The sequence below is a fragment of the Ranitomeya variabilis genome, chromosome 6 (assembly GCF_051348905.1).
Source record: "Ranitomeya variabilis isolate aRanVar5 chromosome 6, aRanVar5.hap1, whole genome shotgun sequence".
Lineage (NCBI taxonomy): Eukaryota > Metazoa > Chordata > Amphibia > Anura > Dendrobatidae > Ranitomeya > Ranitomeya variabilis.
Genome location: NC_135237.1, coordinates 114,825,815 through 114,847,589, shown reverse-complemented (window position 1 = coordinate 114,847,589; position 21,775 = coordinate 114,825,815). Strand labels below are relative to the sequence as shown.

Genomic DNA, 21,775 nt, shown 5'->3' with positions numbered 1-21,775 from the left:
ATATACTACGTGGGCTGTGATATATACTATGGTGCCAGTGTTATATACTGCGTGGCCTGTGCTATATACTATGGGGCCAGTGTTATATACTGCGTGGCCTGTGATATATACTATGTGGCCTGTTATATACTGCGTGGGCTGTGCTATATGCTACGTGGGCAGTGTTATATACTACATGGGCAATGTTATATACTGAGTGGGCTGTGCTATATACTGTTTGGTACGTGGCCTGCGCTATATACTATGTGGCTGCTATATACATACATATTCTAGAACACCCGATGCATTAGAATCGGGCCATCTAGTAGATTCATAAAAGGGTCTGAAAATAAAGCGGCTCTGCTGCCCATAGCAGCCAATCACAGCACAGCTTTCATTTTTTTCTGCTCTTGAAAAATAAAAGCTTCAAGTGTTGGAAAATGAAACTGCGCTGTGATTGGTTGCTAGGAGCAACAGAGGCTGCTTATCTTTTTACACAGTGTTATCTGCCACACTGACTGTAGAATCGCTGCAGCCGGTCTCTCCTGTGCTGTCTGCCACGGCCGCTGTCAGGGAACACCAAGCACACGAGGCGTCTGCACAGCTCCACGGTCCGGCCGCGGTCACCGGCGGCTGCCGCACACGCTCCATTATCCCTCGCTGCTGATGACGTGACGTCACACGACTCCGTACTCCCGCCCTCCTCGCCACTGCTGGCTCCGCCCTCCTTTTGCATGACGTCATGGCCTCGGACCGTCGCTATTGGTTGGCCCATATTCCCGGGCCCCCGTGTGTAACTGCGGAGAGCGGAAGCGGCGCTCTGTATTGTCTGCGGGAGGAAGAGGAGGGGGAACCGGGGTCAGCGCTGCAGACACAGCTGGGCTCTCCGTTCTGCACACACGGTGCCTGCGTCATTCATGCCTCCGGTTCACATGCCGCGTCCTCGGCAGCCGCACCGCAGCGGGGGGCTGTAGCACCGACACCCCGGATTTTACCCTCATTTATCACACAGAAAATCCGCACGGAGACTCCGACGGAGGTTAGGCCGCACAGCCGGCAGCAGACACGGTGGGCCGTGCACACACAGGGGGCTGAGAGGAGACACAGGCCGGAGCGGGCGGCAATAGCGATCTCCGTGCACCGGGGGAGGAGCCGCGCACAATAGCCGCTCCTCAGCATTAATCCGCGATTACTGCAGTTCTCTGGGAGGAGGAAGATGTCCAAGTCCAGCGGGGGAGGAGGAGCCGGAGCGGGAGGAGGAGCCGGAGGCGGGACCGGGGCACTCACCTGGGTGGTAAGTTATGAGGCCTGTGTGCAGGAGTGGAGTGACTGCAGCGCCACCTACTGGAGGGAGGAGCACTCACCTGGGTGGTAACTGAGGCCTGTGTGCAGGAATGGGGGTGACTGCAGTGCCACCTGCTGGTGGAAGGAGGGCAGGGCCTCTCACCTGGGTGGTAACGGAGGCCTGTGTGTAGGAATGGGGGTGACTGCAGTGCCACCTGCTGGTGGAAGGAGGGCAGGGCCTCTCACCTGGGTGGTAACGGAGGCCTGTGTGTAGGAATGGGGGTGACTGCAGTGCCACCTGCTGGTGGAAGGAGGGCAGGGCCTCTCACCTGGGTGGTAACTGAGGCCTGTGTGTAGGAATGGGGGTGACTGCAGTGCCACCTGCTGGTGGAAGGAGGGCAGGGCCTCTCACCTGGGTGGTAACGGAGGCCTGTGTGTAGGAATGGGGGTGACTGCAGTGCCACCTGCTGGTGGAAGGAGGGCAGGGCCTCTCACCTGGGTGGTAACTGAGGCCTGTGTGTAGGAATGGGGGTGACTGCAGTGCCACCTGCTGGTGGAAGGAGGGCAGGGCCTCTCACCTGGGTGGTAACGGAGGCCTGTGTGTAGGAATGGGGGTGACTGCAGTGCCACCTGCTGGTGGAAGGAGGGCAGGGCCTCTCACCTGGGTGGTAACGGAGGCCTGTGTGTAGGAATGGGGGTGACTGCAGTGCCACCTGCTGGTGGAAGGAGGGCAGGGCCTCTCACCTGGGTGGTAACTGAGGCCTGTGTGTAGGAATGGGGGTGACTGCAGTGCCACCTGCTGGTGGAAGGAGGGCAGGGCCTCTCACCTGGGTGGTAACTGAGGCCTGTGTGTAGGAACGGGGGTGACTGCAGTGCCACCTGCTGGTGGAAGGAGGGCAGGGCCTCTTACCTGGGTGGTAACTGAGGCCCCTGTGCAGGAATGGGGGTGATTGCAGCGCCACCTACTGGAGGAAGGAGCAGTCACCTGGGTGGTGACTGCAGCGCCACCTGCTGGTGGAAGGAGCACTCACGTGGGTGGTAACTGAGGCCTGTGTGCAGGAATGGGGGTGATTGCAGCGCCACCTACTGGAGGGAGGAGCAGTCACCTGGGTGGTGACTGCAGCGCCACCTGCTGGTGGAAGGAGGGGGGGGGGCGCACTCACCTGGGTGGTAACAGGCCTGTGTGCAGGAATGGGGATGACTGCAGTGCCACCTGCTGGTGGAAGGAGGAGCACTCACCTGGGTGGTAACTGAGGCCTGTGTGCAGGAGTGGGGGTGACTGCAGCGTCACCTGCTGGGTGGTAACTGAGGCCTGTGTGCAGGAATGGGGGTGACTGCAGTGCTACCTGCTGGAGGGGTAAGGGCACTCACCTGGGTGGTAATTGAGGCCTCTGTGCAGGAGTGGGAGTGACTGCAGCGTCACCTGCTGGGTGGTAACTGAGGCCTGTGTGCAGGAATGGGGGTGACTGCAGTGCTACCTGCTGGAGGGTAAGGGCACTCACCTGGGTGGTAATTGAGGCCTCTGTGCAGGAGTGGGGGTGACTGCAGTGCCACCTGCTGGAGGGTAAGGGCGCTCACCTGGGTGGTAACTGAGGCCTGTGTGCAGGAGTGGGGATGACTGCAGCGCCACCTAGTGGAGGTAGGAGCACTCACCTCGGTGGTGACTGCAGTGCCACCCGCTGGTGGAAGGAGGGCAGGGCGTCCCACCTGGGTGGTAACTGAGGCCTGTGTGCAGGTTTGGGAGGTGACTGCAGCGCCACCTGCTGGAGGGCAGGGGCTCTCACCTGGGTGGTAACTAAGGCCAGTGTGCAGGAGTGGGGGATGACTGCAGTGCCACCTCCTCGTGGGAGGAGGGTAGGGTAACTCACCTGGGGGGTTAACTGAGACCTGTGTGCAGGAATGGAGGAGACTACAGCGTCATCTGCTGGATTCTATGAGTGACGATGGACTGGGGCTATCACCTATGAAGAAAGTAATGAGGCTTGTGTGCAGGAATGAGGGGTGATTGCAGTGCCACCTGCTGGAGGGAGGAGGGTTGGGGCACTCGCCAATGCATTACGTAATGGATGACTGCAGCACCACCTGCTGGACAGGTGAGGAACCTGGGAACTCACGTGGTTAGTGACAGAGGCCAGTGTGCTGAAAGGTGGTGGTGACTGGGTGGTTAGTAATGACTTGCGTAAAGGAGTATGGGGTGGTTGCAAGAGGTACAAGAGATGATGAGGGGTGAGAGCTGCTGGTGCAGAATGCCAATATGGGGAGAGAGTCTCTATTCACTGCTCACATCACATCTTGGATATGCCATAAATGGACCCCACTAATGCAAGAGCCAGAAACCCGTGCTCCTGCTGATTGACTTGTGGTCACTAGAGTTGGTGCGAGTTGATTCACACGACACAAAACAGTGGTCACGTCAGTGATCTGCAGTGATCGCACTGGAGCCCTGTGCACCACCTGCTGGCATCTGTGGCTCTTCTTGGAGCCTGGAATGACGTTACGGTGTGACGCACTTGTGACCTCATACCTGGCTGGCTAATCAGAAGGGCCATGGATGCTGGCAGGCAGAAGGCAGTTCTCAGGGATCATGTCGAATGACTGCAGACATGGCTGCTGGATCAGGTTGTAACCCCAGCAACCCTAAGACCACATTAACACTGTCAGTATTTTACATCAGTATTTGTAGGCCAAAACCAGGAGTGGAACAATCAGAGGAAAAGTATAATAGAAACATATGCTCCACTTCTGTATTTATCACCCACTCCTGGTTTTGGTTTACAGATACTGAGGAAAATAGTGTCCAAAAACTGGACATGTGAACGTGGCCTAAGAATGAGGCTCTGTTGAGCCCTGTCTTAATTAGCGTATAGGTGTGTATTCTTGACTAGAGATGGGCGGACACCTGGATGTTCGGGTTCAGCCAAACAGTTACAAAAAGTTTGGCTACCAGAACAGTACCCAGACCCCATTCACTTGAATGGGGGGCCTGAGCATCCAATGTTTGCCAACAGCACAGCAAACACCGCTTCTGATCAAAGGTAAAATCATCACCACCGGTATAGACAGACGCGGTTCCCATTCTGTCAAAAGACAGCGTGAGCGCTCATCTGTGATCGGCTGCATAACGTACACCTCTGGTCACTGGTGTCAGCTGATGAACTACTGCTCCCATCAGTCGACGTCTGCTCCTCCTAATAAGGCCGGCCTCACACTAGCGAGTTTTACGGACGTAAGAGCGCAGAAATTACGTCCGTAAAACTCGCAAAATAAACGGCACAATTATTCTCAATGGGGCTGCTCCTATTAGCCGTATATTACGGTTCAGTATTATACGGCTTTCTACGGCCGTACAAAATCGCAGCATGCTGCGTTTGTCAGCGTATTGCGCAAAAAAATCGCTAATGAAAGTCTATGGGGGCGAGAAAAATACGGATTCCACACGGACCAGCAGTGTGACTTGCGAGAAATACGCAGCGCTGTTAGTGAAAAGTCGGTAATTCAATTGCCGGCTTCTCATTTCTCCTGCACAAACCCGACAGGATATGAGACATGGTTTACATACAGTAAACCATCTCATATCCCCTTTTTTTTTGCATATTCCACACTACTAATGTTAGTAGTGTGTATGTGCAAAATTTCAGCGCTGTAGCTGCTGAAATAAAGGGTTAAATGGCGGAAAAAAATTGGCGTGGGCTCCCGCGCAATTTTCTCCGCCAGAGTGGTAAAGCCAGTGACTGAGGGCAGATATTAATAGCCAGGAGAGGGTCCATGGTTATTGGCCGCCCCGTGGCTAAAAACATCTGCCCCCAGCCACCCCAGAAAAGGCACATCTGGAAGATGCGCCTATTCTGGCACTTGGCCACTCTCTTCCCACTCCCTGTAGCGGTGGGATATGGGGTAATGAAGGGTTAATGCCACCTTGCTATTGGAAGGTGACATTAAGCCAGATTAATAATGGAGAGGCGTCAATTATGTCACCTATCCATTATTAATCCAATTGTTGGAAAGGGTTAAAAAACACACACACACATGATTTAAAAGTAGTTTAATGAAATAAACACAGCGGTTGTTGTAATCATTTATTGCTCTCTCAATCCATCAGGAACACCCTCGCTTGGAAAAATAATAAACGCACAAGATACATACCTTCTGGTGAACCGTCTCGTCCCACGAAGTAATCCATCTGAAGGGGTTAACTAATATTACAGGCACGAGCTGCGATAAACCACTCGCTCGTGCCTGTAATCCCCGGGTGCTGAAAGGAAAGCAGGATCTGTACTTACATTGAGTTGCGGTGAGGCGCCCTCTGGTGGATGTTCTCATGAACTGCAGCCTGGGAACTTTTTCCCATGCTCCAGGTCATATGAGGACATCCACCAGGGGGGCGCATCACCGCGACTGAAGGAAATGTAGGTCAATGACCTACATTTCATTCATTCGCCGGGGATTACAGGCACGGAGCACAGCTGCATTTAGCAGGGCTCCTGCCTGTAATATTAGTTAACCCCTTCAGATGGATTACATCGTGGGACGAGACGGTTCACCAGAGGGTATGTATCTTGTGCGTTTATTATTTTTCCAAGCGAGGGTGTTCCTGATGGATTGAGAGAACAATAAATTATTACAACAACCGCTGTGTTTATTTCATTAAACTACTTTTAAATCATGTGTGTGTGTGTTTTTTAACCCTTTCCAACAATTGGATTAATAATGGATAGGTGTCATAATTGACGCCTCTCCATTATTAATCTGGCTTAATGTTACCTTCCAATAGCAAGGTGGCATTAACCCTTCATTACCCCATATCCCACCGCTACAGGGAGTGGGAAGAGAGTGGCCAAGTGCCAGAATAGGCGCATCTTCCAGATGTACCTTTTCTGGGGTGGCTGGGGGGCAGATGTTTTTAGCCACGGGGGGGCCAATAACCATGGACCCTCTCCTGGCTATTAATATCTGCCCTCAGTCACTGGCTTTACCATTCTGGCGGAGAAAATTGCGCAGGAGCCCACGCCAATTTTTTTCCGCCATTTAACCCTTTATTTCAGCAGCTACAGCGCTGAAATTTTGCACATACACACTACTAACATTAGTAGTGTGGAATATGAAAAAAAAAAAGGGGATATGAGATGGTTTACTGTATGTAAACCATGTCTCATATCCTGTCGGGTTTGTGCAGGAGAAATGAAAAGCCGGCAATTGAATTACCGGCTGTTCACAGATATCGCGCTGAATGAAATCTAAATACAGAATATATATATATATATATATATATATATATATATATATATATATATATATATATATATATATATATATATATATATATATATATATATATATATATACTGTATATATGTTTTCCCGAACATTTGAGCACATAAATCCATTAGATGTCGGTTTTGCAAGCCTGCGCGAAAATCTCGCAGTACGGATGCCATACGGATTACATACGGAGGATGCCATGCGCAAAATACGCTGACACACCCTGACTACGGATCAATATTTTGGGAACATTCCTCCGTATTACGGCCGTAGTATGGACGTATAATACGTGGCGTATTGTCTTACGCCCAGTGTGAGGCCGGCCTAACAGTGAGCGCATGATCGGCTGATGGGAGTATTCATCAGATGGCTCCTGCGCTGTAAATAAATAAAGAAAAATTAATTGATAATTATTGATAACCAGCCAGGCAAAACTCACAGCTGCCGGCTGCAAACCTCAGCAGTCAGGATTAGCAAGGCTGGCTATCAAAAATTGAGGGGTCCCCATGCATTTTTTAAATTATTTAAATAAATAATAAAAAAAAAACTGCATGGGGACTCCCCCCATTTTTGACAACCAGCCTTGCTAAAGTAGACATCTGGGGAATGGTATTCTCAGGCTGGTAAGGGGCCATAGATACTGCCATAGAATTGACGTAGGGTACCCCTAAAGAAAAATCTAACCAGCAAAGGCTAGCCAGACAGCTGCGGACTGATATTAATAGCCTAGGAAGGGACCATGGATATTGGCCCCCCCAGACTAAAACATCAGCTCTCAGCCGCCCCAGAAAAGGTGCATCTATTAGATGCGCCAATTCTGGCGCTTAGCCTCACTCTTCCCACTTGCTCTGTAGGGGTGGCAAGTGGGGTTCATATTTGTGAGATTGATGTCAGCTTTTTAATGTCGGGTGACATCAAAACTAGAGATGAGCGAATATGTTCAGAAAACGGTTGCCGAATGTGTCATTTTTGTACCATTTTCGAGCCAAATTTATGTTTGGTTCCGAACATGTTTATTTCTTCTTCCATTAACGTTCGGCTGTGTCCAGCGAATATTGCAAAAACAATATTCGGCGCCTATCATAATCGGAACAGAATTTTGAAAAATTCGCTCAACTCTAATCAAGACTACGGCTTATTAACCCCTTCATGACCTTGAGGTTTTCCTTTTTTCCGTGTTCGTTTTTCGCTCCCCTCCTTCCCAGAGCCATAACTTTTTTATTTTTCCGTCAATTTGGCCATGTGAGGGCTTATTTTTTGCGGGACGAGTTGTACTTTTGAACGATATCATTGGTTTTAGCATGTCGTGTACTGGAAAACGGGAAAAAAATTCCAAGTGCGGTGATATTGCAAAAAAAGTGTAATCTCACACTGGTTTTTTGCTTGGCTTTTTTGCTAGGTTCACTACATGCTAAAACTGACCTACCATTATGATTCTCCAGGTCAGTACGAGTTCATAGACCCCTAACATGACTAGGTTCTTTTTCATCTAAGTGGTGAAAAAAATTCCAAACTTTGCTAAAAAAAATATATCTGTAGCGTTTCCATTTTTTCATGATCTGGGGTCGGTTGAGGGCTTATTTTTTGCGTGCCTACCTGGAGTTTTTAATGATACCATTTCGGTGCAGATACGTTCTTTTGATCGCCCGTTATTGCATTTTAATGCAATGTCGTGGCGACCAAAAAAACGTTATTCTGGCGTTTCAAATTTTTTTCTCGCTACGCCATTTAGCGATCAGGTTAATGCTTTTTTTATTGATAGATCGGGTGATTCTGAACGCGGCGTTACCAAATATGTGTAGATTTGATTTTTTTTTTTTGATTGATTTATTTTGAATGGGACGAAAGGGGGGTGATTTAAACTTTTATATTTTTTTTATTTTTTCACATTTTTTTTACTTTTTTTCTTTACTTTTGCCATGCTTCAATAGCCTCCATGGGAGGCTAGAAGCAGGCACAACCCGATCGCCTCAGCTACATAGCAGCGATCTGATGTTCGCTTCTATGCAGCAGAATTGCAGGTGTGCTGTGAGCGCCGACCACAGGGTGGCGCTCACAGCTACTGGCGATCAGTAACCATAGAGGTCTCAAGGACCTCTATGGTTACAATGTAGAAGCATCGCCGACCTCCGATCATGTGACGGGGGTCGGCGATGCGCTCATTTCCGGCTGCCCGGCCGGAAGCGGTAGTTAAATGCCGCTGTCTGCGTTTGACAGCAGCATTTAACTAGTTAATAGGCGCGGGCAGATCGCGATTCTGCCCGCGCCTATTACGGGCACATGTCAGCTGTTCAAAATAGCTGACATGTCCCAGCTTTGATGCGGGCTCACCGCCGGAGCCCACATCCAACCGGGGCTTCTGACCTCGGATTTACTATCCCGTCCGAGGTCAGAAAGGGGTTAATGAAGAGCCATCTATAAGACACCTATCCATTACTAATCCTATAGTGGTATGGTAAATAAAGACACAGCCAGAATAAAGTCTTTTATTTGAATTAAAACAAAACACACTTTTACTTTTGTATTTATTAACAAACCGTTATACTCACCTAACATCTTAGGCTAAGTTCACACTGCGTTAGCAGCAGCCCGTTCAGCGCATACGCTAACGGGCTGCTGCTAGCGCAAGTGCCGGCGTTTGCATCCCACTAGCGCAGATAGAGCTCTGCTAGCTCTATCTGCGCTAGTAGTGACGGACCCGGAAATGCTGCAGCCCGCGTCTCAGGGTCCGTCACTCAATGACGGCACATCGCTAGCGCACGCCCATTGTGGGCGTGCGCTAGCGATGCGTCCGCCATTGCATTCAATGGCGGCGTTAACGGACTACGTTACACCGCGTTATGCCGTGGTGTAACGTAGTCCGTTAAACGGGTCACACGCAGTGTGAACCCAGCCTAATTCCATTGAATCCCTCGTCTCCTGTAATAACAAACATAAAAAAACAACAATATCTCTCACCTATCTGTACTTCTGTCCCACGCCGTAATCCATGTTTGCGAAATAAACAGTTTTCAACCTGGAGGGTGCCAAGATGCGACAGTCCATGCTGAGAACCACTCGGGAATGAGCTGCTGCGAGCATACCCTCAGTGACCAGTGGTGACAACATCAAGGTTACTGCCGGTCATTGAGGCTGCGTTCTCAGCTGGGTCAATGACCCCCACACACACACTCTATTCAGTGACTATAGGACAGATTACAGCCCTCAGCTACTTCTGACATTCCCATAGACTATGAATGGAGCCGAAATCGAGCATACACACCTCCAATTCTACTAATGGCAGGGCCCCTCAGAGGCTGCATTATAGAGCCCAGTTCTGAAGATTCAGGGGGGTCTCAGGTGTCTGACATACAGTAATCAGTAAGTTATCCCTTTGCAATGTAAAGACATGGCTATAATGGCACTGTGATACTGATCATATTAACACCTTGATTAAATTGTTCTTTCTACTAATTAGGTCTTCTCCCTATCTGTGACTCCCCGGCCCCTCCGTTCTGACACTTCCCAGCCCCTCCGCTCTGTGACTCCCTGGCCCTTCCACCGACCTCCGCTCTGTGACTCCCCGGCCCTTCCGCCGGCCTCCGCTCTGTGACTCCCCGGCCCTTCCGCCGGCCTCCGCTCTGTGACTCCCCGGCCCTTCCGCCGGCCTCCGCTCTGTGACTCCCCGGCCCTTCCGCCGGCCTCCGCTCTGTGACTCCCCGGCCCTTCCGCCGGCCTCCGCTCTGTGACTACCCGGCCCTCCCGCCGGCCTCCGCTCTGTGACTCCCCGGCCTTTCCGCCGGCCTCTGCTCTGTGAATGATGAGTCACTTCTGAGATTTCTCACAGAGGAGTCGGGTCATTCAATGACTGGAGGGGCCGGGGAATCACAGACAAGAAGGTGGCCCTGTGCACCGAATCTAATTAGCAGAAAATTTCAAATGGTGATTACAGAAGAACCACAAAGAGAATTTCTTAACCAAAGATATCAATGTAATCCGTGTTACTGCGCCATAGCAGCCATCTGTTTACATTATAAAATCGTGCTGACAGGTTCTCTTTAAGACTATGGCACATATGAAATCAGCTGAGCCGTGGGAATAGATATCCCTGTTCTTGGGATGGTTGGGGGTCCACTGGTCAGCCATTTTTTTGCATATCCCTGTGTAAGGCTAGGTTCATATTGCGTTAGGGCAATCCGTTTAGCGCTAGTGGATTGCGCTAACGCAATGTCTTTTTCGAGGCCGCGTTCAGGGGTCGCGTTAACGTCCCCGCTAGTGCAGATCCCCGATCTGCCACAGCGGGGAACGGACCTCGGGCGCGCCTCGGACGCTGCAAGCAGCGTCCGAGGCGCGTCACAAAAGAACGGCACATCGCTAGCGATGCTCTGCAGGCGAAATGTACATTGCTGTCAATGGGTGCGCTAACGGACCCGTTGCACGGCGTTAATTGCGACATTTTCGCCGTGCAACGCTGTCCGTTAGCGATCACCCACTAACGCAATGTGAATCTAGCCGAAGGCTGCATAAGGCAACGTACAGATGTGGCAGAAACAGTAATCCAATCACAAATCTCTATAACATACTTGTGTACCAAGCCCCATACAGAATGCAGTGAATACATTTGGTGTCTGATTCGTGAAGGTGTTTTTGATGAAAAGCTGGTGGAAAATAACTTAAAATGTTGAAAAATTGTTGCTCAAACATTTTACGACTTTCGTAACAGTATTTGCCATGTCCTCCAAAGTGGGTGAAGCTGGGTCAGGACAGAGCATGGCAAGGCCTGCCTGGTGAATTTATGGAAAGTCATGGCGCACCTCACATCAGAAAGTTACTCAGGTCTGTGACTGAGGCACACGCTGCTTGTGAGATGCTCCTTGTTCATTAAAGGGGTTTTCCCACCAACAAAGTACATTTTAATTAATAGATCTTAGAATGATAATATTTTCCACAATTGGTTGTGTTTAAATAAAATGTCCCTGTGCTGAGATAATCTTATAAATGTGCCCCTGCTGTGTACTGTGTAATGGCTGTGTCTGACCGTGCAGGAGCATGGTCTGATCATGCCACATCTCCTGGGCAGGGGAGGAAGCAGAAGAGAGTATACAGACAGGACAGTATGGGATCACAGAGGATTCTTTTGTGAGGTAAAACATTTAATTGCCTCTTTTTAAGCAATTTTTTACTTCCAAGAATCCTCTGTGATCCCATGCTGTCCTGTCTGTATATCTTCTTTTGCCTCCTCCCCTGCCCAGGAGCTGTGGTATGATAAGACATGTCCCTGAACGGTCAGACACAGCCATTACGCAGCAGGGGCACATTTATAAGATTATCTCGGCACAGGAACATTTTTTAACACATCCAATTGTGGAAATTATTATTATTCCAAGGTCTATTGATTAAAATGTTGAGATTAACTTTGTGGGAAAACCCCTTTGCAACGTTCATCTAATGAGTCAGGTGCATCTTACGCCAGCCTGCCATTATTAAGTCTCTCACCTCACCATATTAAATCTCCTACTGTGCTCCTCATCAGTGCAAACATCCTGAAATGCATGTCTGCAGATAGAGGCCTGACAGTTTTGGCTACTTATCCTAAGTCATGTGGCAAGGCTCATTAAAGAGAAGATGCCATACAAAATTTTACGATTGAAAACATGTAAAGTATTAATGTTTTAATTTTTTTGTAATATGATCATTTGTTTTTACTTAATAAAAATAATGTAGAAACGTTTGGTATTTCCACTTTTAAACACAAGGGGGAGCATCTGCTGAAATTTGCCATGAAAACCTAGTGTACAGTTAGCTCACATTGGGACTGCAGTAAATGTGGGTGGGATCTGCTCACGTGTGTGACGTCACTCCTTTATTTGCCATTCTGGGCGTTTGTAACGGGATAAGAGAGGATGAAGTTTAGGATCACAGCACGGAGCCATTTTGTTGGTGACTGAGAGTGATAAGTAGACTGTCACAGAGGGCGGCGGGCAGCACGATTCTGTTAGTGCTCCTCGCTTTATCATAAACTGGGGTTAGATACGTGGAGTGTATCACGTGCACGATTAGCTACGCTTAAAGGAAGGCACTCTGGGATTAGACACAGGGCTAAGTGTAGTTTATTACACGATGGAATTAGATATTGATCTCAGCAAAGTGTATCCCGCAGTATGGGATTAGATACACGGTATGTGCAGTAAGATGAGGCCCCACTTCGTCCACTTCTATGAGAGTAGTGTAATATGTGACCCCGCTCTGTCCACTATATTGCTAGTCCCATAGAAGTAGACAGCGCACGGTCACACATTACACCACTGCTCCCATAGAAGTGGACGGAGCGCGGTCACACATTACACCACTGCTCCCATAGAAGTGGACGGAGCGCGGTCACACATTACACCATTGCTACCATAGAAGTGGATGTAACGCGGTCACATATTATATCATTGCTCCCATAGAAGTGGACTGAGCGCAGTCATTACACCACTGCTCCCATAGAAAGATGTCCTGTAGATATATAATTTCACAAGTCCCCTACATATAATAAACTTACACCCAGTAATGCCTTTCATGTGGCACTAAAGGGTTCTTACACTAATAAATTGAAATAAACGTGGGTTCTCCCCTATTTTTTGTAACCAGCCAAGGTAAAGCAGACAGCTAGGGGCTTATATTATCAGGCTGGGAAGGTCCCTTGTTATTGGGCTCTTCTCAGTCTAAAAATACCAGCCTGCAGCCTCCCCAGATTTGGTGCATCATATTAGCTACACTAAGGGATCCTACTCACTTGAGAGCAACTCGGATGAGTCTCGCATGTTTATAACCCGGCTCTGCACTCGGCACTCAGATCGGAGCGTGCGGCCGCATAGGAATACATGCAGCCGCACGCTCGGCTTTTCTGTGCCAGGTGCAGTGCCGGGGTATTGCCGTGTGAGACTCATCCTTGTCTCGCGCAAGTGAGTAGGAGCCCTAATTCTGGCACTTTGCCCAACTCTTCCTGATTGCTCATGCAGTGACAATCTGGGTAATGGTAGTTGGGGTTGAAGTCAGCTGTGAATTATCAAAAATCACATCTGGCATCAAGCCCAGATGTTAGTAATGGAGAGGTGTCTCCCATAGAAATGTGTAACACTGCTCTGTCCACTTCTATAGCAGCAGTGTTGTAATGGAATAGATGTCCTGTAGATATAGAATTTCACAAGCCCCCTACATATAATAAACTTGCACCCATTGGTGCCTTTCATGTGGCACTAATGGGTGTTTACCCTAATAAATAAATTAAAAATAAGCATGGGGTCCCTCCTATGTTTTATAACCAACCAAGGTAAGCAGACAGCTGGGGGCTTATATTATCAGGCTGGGAAGGTCCCTTGTTTTTGGGCTCCTTCCCAGCCTAAAAATACCAGCCCGCAGCCTCATATGATTTGGTGTATCACATTAGATGCCCCAATTCTGGCACTTTGCTCTGCTCTTCTGATTGCCCTGGAGCGATGACAATCCCGGTAATGGAAGTCAGAGTTGAAGTCAGCTGTGAATTGTCAAAAATCACATATGGCATCAAGCCCTGGTGTTTGTAATGGAGAGGCGTCTATCGTACACCTCCACTACTAACCCAATAATGACACCGCTGATCAGAGTCGCTGAGCCCATTGTATAATGGCCCCATATAGTGCTCCACAGTATAATGGCCCCACATGGTGCCCCACAGTGTAATGGACCACATGGAATCCCACAGTGTAATGGCCTCATATAGTGCCTTACAGTATAATGGCTGCATATATTGCCCCACAGTATGAGAAAAAAAAATATATATAAATTTTATTTGAATAAACACTGACTGTGGGTACAGTAGAAGAAGTGGTTTACTGGCAGGGGATACACTAGAGAAGAAGTGGTGTATTGACTGAGGGTGCACTAGAACAGAAGCGGTATACTAACTGGGGTTACACTACAGAAGAAGTGGTTTACGGGCGGGGGATGCACTAGAGAAGAAGCAATGTATTGACTGAGGGTACACTAGAACAGGAGCAGTGTGATGACTGTGTGTACACTAGAGAAGCAGGCGGTGTACTGACTGGGGGTACACTAGAGAAGCAGGCAGTGTGCTGAGTGGAGGTACACTAGAGATGGAACGGTGTGCTGACTGGGGTACACTAGAGAAGGTGCGGTGTACTGACTGGGGGTACACTAGAGAAGGAGCGGTGTGCTGACTGGGCGTACACTAGAGAAGGAGCGGTGTGCTGACTGGGGGTACACTAGAGAAGGAGCGGTGTACTGACTGGGGGTACACTAGAGAAGGAGCGGTGTACTGACTGGGGGTACACTAGAGAAGGAGCGGTGTACTGACTGGGGGTACACTAGAGAAGGAGCGGTGTACTGACTGGGGGTACACTAGAGAAAGAGCGGTGTACTGACTGGGGTACACTAGAGAAGGAGCGGTGTGCTGACTGGGGTACACTAGAGGAGGAGCGGTGTGCTGACTGGGGTACACTAGAGAAGGAGCGGTGTACTGACTGGGGTACACTAGAGAAGAAGCGGTGTACTGACTGGGGTACACTAGAGAAGTGGATAGGACAAGTGCTATGTCTTCAGGACTGCCCAGTTAATGGATCTAATAGTGCAGCGCTCATGGTATATACAGTAAGTGCTTATCGTCCTGTGAGGAATAGTGGACGTCGTGTGAACATGGCAGCTATTAGCGTGTTAGTTCTGTGGCATTTGATTACTAGTAGTGAGTGGATGGCCACAGACCATACTTCAGTAAGAATAGTCACAGCTCTTCATGTCTCACTAGATATAACCAGCCATAAACCCTAGAGCCAAGGAGATTGGGCTGAGAGCAGCGAGCTGTCACCGAGAATAATGGGCGAAGCAGGGAAATAATTACAATGATCTGTTCGGTGCTTTGTTTTCCCACTTTAGTTTCCTTTTTATCCTGTAATCTTTAAATCGCAGTAGAGGAGGGTGCTTGGCTGTGGAGAATATTAAATAATTTGGGTTGGAGGGAAATCTAACAGAGTAGACAAGCGGCTTGTGGGGGAAACGAGGACTTCATTATTCTGCTGACTGACATCTATCAGACACTTGTGCTGCCTGTGATGCTTCATTTTCTCACATTTTTCCTGCAGACTTTGTTTGATAACCAGAACAATGCATCAGCTAAAGAAGAAGGTGAAAGTCCCAGCAATAACAAGAATGACTCCAAGAAGATGTCTGTGGAGAGGGTCTACCAGAAGAAAACCCAACTGGAGCACATCCTGCTCCGCCCTGACACCTACATCGGATCGGTGGAGCCTGTTACTCAGGTGACTTTTTTTTTTTTAAATCAAATCTTGGCTTAAAAATACTATCCTTTTATATAGGAAAGAGGGGGCCACATTACAGAAACACAGCTATAGGCGAATGCGGTGCTATATATATAGATGGATGGATGGATAGAGAGGGAGAAACATTTGTTATATGTTTCTTAAAGGGAACCTATCGCCCCGTTTTTTAAAAATTAGATAAAAATAGTGTGAAATAGGGGCAGAGCTGGGCTTTACATTAGTGCCTTTTTGGTGCCTTTACACCCCCGTTAGGCTGCCGAAATACCTTTGTGAAGTGGCCGTTTTCTGCTGTCACTCAAGTTGGTCAGGTCGGATGGGCGTGGTCACAGCGCTGTTTCTCCCCCAGATCAGGCTCATCATTACGTTGGTGGCGTAGTGGTGTGCGCATGTCCAAAGAGAAGATCCACTGCCCAGGAGATTCAAAACAGCGCGGTCTACGCTATTCGCCGTTTACCGGTGGGCGCGGCCATCTTTCCTGTGGCCGCGCGTGCGCAGATGGAGCGCTCTGCTGCCCGGGGCTTCAGGAAAATGGCCGCGGGATTCCGGTAAACGGCGAATAGCGTAGACCGCGCTGTTTTGAATCTCCTGGGCAGTGGATCTTCTCTTTGGACATGCGCACACCACTACGCCACCAACGTAATGATGAGCCTGATCTGGGGGAGAAACAGCGCTGTGACCACGCCCATCCGACCTGACCAACTTGAGTGACAGGACAAAACGGCCACTTCACAAAGGTATTTCGGCAGCCTAACGGGGGTGTAAAGGCACCAAAAAGGCAGTAATGTAAAGCCCAGCTCTGCCCCTATTTCACACTATTTTTAACTAATCTTTAAAAAACGGGGTGATAGGTTCCCTTTAAGTACAGAAAAGCTGCATAAAGGGATTATCCCACCAGGACAGCTGTTGTCCATACACAGATAAGACCCTTGTATATGGAGGATGCCCCACCCAGGACCCCTATCTATGAGAGATCAGATGGCTGATAACAAACCATTACATTTGCCCCTGGCAAACTGTTGCAGTTTGATAAACTTAGAAGATAAATACTAGACTTTTGTGCTCCTCTGAAAAGGCAGACTGTAAAGGTACCGTCACACTAAACGATATCGCTAGCGATCCGTGACGTTGCAGCGTCCTGGATAGCGATATTGTTTAGTTTGACACGCAGCAGCGATCAGGATCCTGCTGTGATATCGCTGGTCGTTGAACAAAGTTCAGAACTTTATTTGGTCGTCAGACCGGCGTGTATCATCGTGTTTGACACCAAAAGCAACGATACCAGCGATGTTTTACACTGGTAACCAGGGTAAACATCGGGTTACTAAGCGCAGGGCCGCGCTTAGTAACCCGATGTTTACCCTGGTTACCAGCGTAAAATGTAAAAAAAACAAACAGTACATACTTACATTCGCGTCCCCCGGCGTCCGCTTCCCACACTGACTGAGCGCCGTAAAGTGAAAGTACAGCACAGCGGTGACGTCACCGCTCTGCTGTTAGGGCCCGCGCTCAGTCACTGCAGGAAGCGGACTCCGGGGGACGCGAATGTAAGTATGTACTGTTTGTTTTTTTTACATTTTACGCTGGTAACCAGGGTAAACATCGGGTTACTAAGCGCGGCCCTGCGCTTAGTAACCCGATGGTTACCCGGGGACCTCAGCATCGTTGGTCGCTGGAGAGCGGTCTGTGTGACAGCTCTCCAGCGACCAAACAGCGACGCTGCAGCGATCAGCATCGTTGTCTGTATCGCTGCAGCGTCGCTTAGTGTGACTGTACCTTAAGGGTACCGTTACACTATACGATTTACCAACGATCACGACCAGCGATACGACCTGGCCGTGATCGTTGGTAAGTCGTTGTGTGGTCGCTGGGGAGCTGTCACACAGACAGCTCTCCAGCGACCAACGATGCCGAGGTCCCCGGGTAACCAGGGTAAACATCGGGTTACTAAGCACAGGGCCGCGCTTAGTAACCCGATGTTTACCTTGGTTACCATCGTAAATGTAAAAAAAAACAAACAGTACATACTCACATTCCGGTGTCCGTCAGGTCCCTTGCCGTCTGCTTCCCGCACTGACTGACTGCCGGCCGTAAAGTGAAAGCACCCGGCCCTGCGCTTAGTAACCCGATGTTTACCCTGGTTACAAGCGAACGCATCGCTGGATCGGTGTCACACACACCGATCCAGCGATGACAGCGGGAGATCCAGCGATGAAAGAAAGTTCCAAACGATCTGCTACGACGTACGATTCTCAGCGGGGTCCCTGATCGCTGCTGCGTGTCAGACACAGCGATATCGTATGGATATCGCTGGAACGTCACGGATCGTGCCGTCGTAGCGATCAAAGTGCCACTGTGAGACGGTACCCTAAGGAAAGAGTGCACAACATTTCATACTTTGGACCCCGATTGTCTTGTTTAACCCAATGGCTTAGTCAGGGGCACATCGAACAACCATTTTTCTGGGATTAAGATAAAGACATGAACTCACTGCACAACATAATGTGACTAGCCCATTACTTACAGTAAACTAACTGACAGCCTAATACAGAGGGAAGAGGACCCTGCCCTTAGGGCTTACATTCTACAGGATTATGGGGAAGGAGACAGTAGGTCGGGGGTTGTAATAGCTCCGATGGTGTTGAGAAGGCCATGTGGTCATTACAGGTTGTAAGCTTTCCTGAAGAGGTGGGTTTTCAGGTTCTGTTTGAAGGATACAAATGTCTAAGCTAGCCGTCATACGGCTATGTCAGTCAAAAAATAAAAGTTAAGGCTCCAAGAATAAGGGGAGGAAAAACACAAATGTAAAATGTAGTAAATCTCCGAAATGCTCTGTATTCCTGAAGCTTAACCGAGTCATTCTGATATCGGCATGTAAGTCCGTCGTGAAGATACAATTGTCAGAAATGCTCACTGCTTTCCGTAGCGGCATTGGTCTTTCGCTATAGGTTGTTTGGATACCGCAGAATTGACGTCCCTCAAAGTTAGAACGTTCAAAAGCATTAAATGAAATGGTTATAATTTGTTTTCTCTGTGCGGAGTTTTATGATCTTTATTGGGAATGAACTGCAATTTTATGAGTTGTAGTCATTAGGCCGTCAGTGAAGGGAATGGTCACCGGCGTCTTAGAGCTACAGGAGAAGCTTCATTTACACTGTAAGGTGTTGAATAGTCTGTAATGACTCTGAATTACTGTGTACACGCTTGTTGTTCCTACTTGGAGACTCGTAAGGACAGAACATGCGTTACCGGTTCGTCGTACAATCCGTAGAACATAATATATATACGTGTCGTATTTTTTACTAGCCACATAATAAAATGCCATTATTGCCATGTGTACAGGAATGCTGCGATTTCACTTTAATTCATTCAATTCTATATTTAGGCAATGTGGGTCTACGATGAAGACATTGGGATGAATTGCCGGGACATAACGTTTGTACCAGGATTGTATAAAATATTTGATGAAATTCTAGGTGAGTTGTGTGATTGGATTGCGGAGCTCTGCGTATAACGGCTACATGGGAACACAGAGATGGAAATGCTACTGCTTAATTTAAATTGTCTACTTTAGAAGACCCCGTTTAGTAATAGAATAGATGTCCCGTTTTGCAATATTTTAGGTTTGGTGACTTATATAATAATAATCTGAACTTCACTTGCCCTCCCAGATCCTGCGTAGCCTCTTCACCCCTGCTACCTGAGCTCAGGGCTCATGTTGTCTGACAGCTGACCCGCTGAATTCAGAGGTGTCATATCTGCAGCTGGTCAGCAAAGTTTCAAAGTGGTCAAGATGCAGGGCTGGACCTGGGACGTATTAAAAAAAAAGTTCTGCTTGTTATTTTAGAAGTTACTGAACACACGGGGTAAGATATTTTTGTATTGATGACCCTTGTAAAGAGAACATGTCACTTGCCCCAAAATTCATTAAACATCTTGAAAAAATCCCCGATGTCCCCTGATTCTTCTGCTGTTTTCCGTTTTTTGCAATGCATTTATCAATTGCAGAGATATTCATATTTGTTCTTTGGAGCGTAGCATGTGAAATCTCTGCTTTGTAGTCCAACTGAGAGTTTCTTCAGTTTTTTTTCTCTGGTTATGTTTTTTTTAACCTTCTTCCCAGAGATATCTAGCTAAATTTTTTGAGCAAGTGACATGTTCCCTTTAATAGAAGGATCCTCTCCTTTTGGTCAGAATAGAGTTACATAGTGTCTCTTGCTCTTGAGGACTTGTCTTTTCCTTATACACAAAGAACGCAATGATTTGATTGACCTTTGGATATGCTGTTGAACACTGTCTTACTTATAGGTTTTCGCTCAGATAATATCCCATCACTTGAGGTCCCAGTAGGGGCCACTTTTGATTTGCTTGTTTTAATAGACCCTTCAAATTAGTTGAAATTGTGCAAAGTAGAGATCTCCTGTAATTTGTCACAGAAATATTAATATTCCTTCCATACTTGCACTCTTGTATATCTTCCAGGGGTAATAATGGCAGCTCCAAATTAATGCCGGAAATACCAGTAACCATATAACTGGTAGTTCACGTCTGTGCTTCTGCAGACATAAGATATGAGCAATCCCTGCTACATTTAACATGATGGCTTCCTCATTTCTGCTCGGTCTCGGATTGCAAATCATATAGTAAAAATTAATATTCAATGAAGTCTCCTTCGGTGTGTGGGTGGAAATGGTTGAATATACCATAATCATACCTTGATTATAGCTGCCCAATATGTCTCCCGATTTCACACGTTTTTTTTTTTTTTTTGCAGCTGTTTTTTTATGCAAAATTTCAGCTACCAGCAAAAGTCTGAGGTTTCAGAAATCTTATGCCCACAACTTATTATTTTTTCTTGACTGTTTTGTCAAAGAGCTTGGATTTTGCAAAATGCATCATGTGACTTCTTTCAGTGTTTTTTACAGCATTTTTCACCCATTGAAAGCAATGGCTAGTGGAAAATGCTGCAAAAACTAAGCAAACCATGCACTTACTGTGGGGTTGCATGAAGCCATGTCCGGGCAATCGTCCTTCTGTAAATATACTTGAGACCTTTGTGTCCCTTATTATAATCACAGGGACCCCTGTAGCAGTATATGATGCCATTCACTTAATATGCCATAACGCCAGACCGCTGTAGACATTTTAGCAATATTACTGGAATGCGCGTCGGCTTTTAATGAGCAGTGTTTACTGCATGTGTTCATTTTCTTGGTTGGCTTGAAACACATTTTCTTTTCATTTTACAGTCAATGCAGCCGACAATAAGCAGAGGGATAAAAACATGAGTTGCATTAAAATTTCCATTGATCCGTAAGTAGAAAAAATAAAATTCTTCCTACTTCATATAATTGATGTTGTTTTCCTATATTCATCTGTGATAGTGGTTTTTAATAGTCAATGCTGTCTGGACCCAGAAGAACATTTATTATTTTAATAGATTGTGTTTTTCCTTCTTTTTTTCATATTTTTACCCAGATAAATGTTTGCATAATATGTCTTAATCTTTACAGAAAATTCAGTTCAGTTCCTATTTTTTCTCTAGTAATTAGGTTATTTTCTAAATCACAATGTGGTAATGATTAAAATGATTAATTATGGAGTTTGTGCCCATATAACTCCAGTTTAAATCTCCCTCCTTTTGCACATATCACATATGGTTCGTCAGGGGTATTTGTGAAACGCGCGTCGGGTGTTCGGTGGGTTAGCATATTATTCATTATGTTATTTAATTCTTACCTTGATTGCTTGTGGGATATACTTATTTGCATTTTATTGGGCATTGTGTCTGTCTGTGTCCAATTACCCAAATACTATTTAATATTGATTTATATGCTTGTTTTGGGAATTGACCTAAGGATATATGTACATCTCGGTACCGTGGAATACTGATTCTTATACATGTTTTATGATTTTTTGCTACATGTATGTTATACCATGCATTGACTCTGCTCTATATG

The 21,775-nt window shown here is 47.4% G+C and overlaps 1 protein-coding gene across 2 annotated transcripts in view; it reads left to right on the top strand.

The window, feature by feature from the left end:
* The first annotated feature begins 798 nt into the window (after nucleotides 1-798).
* The window catches only part of TOP2B (DNA topoisomerase II beta), a 91,231-nt gene continuing 70,254 nt past the window's right edge, over nucleotides 799-21,775 (top strand). For both annotated transcript variants that reach the window (XM_077268919.1, XM_077268918.1), the window contains exons 1-4: nucleotides 799-1,273; nucleotides 15,621-15,797; nucleotides 19,201-19,291; nucleotides 21,065-21,128. In XM_077268919.1, coding sequence (XP_077125034.1) covers nucleotides 1,196-1,273; nucleotides 15,621-15,797; nucleotides 19,201-19,291; nucleotides 21,065-21,128 — 410 coding nt within the window. In that variant the 5' untranslated portion in view covers nucleotides 799-1,195. The remainder of the gene's footprint in view (nucleotides 1,274-15,620; nucleotides 15,798-19,200; nucleotides 19,292-21,064; nucleotides 21,129-21,775) is intronic.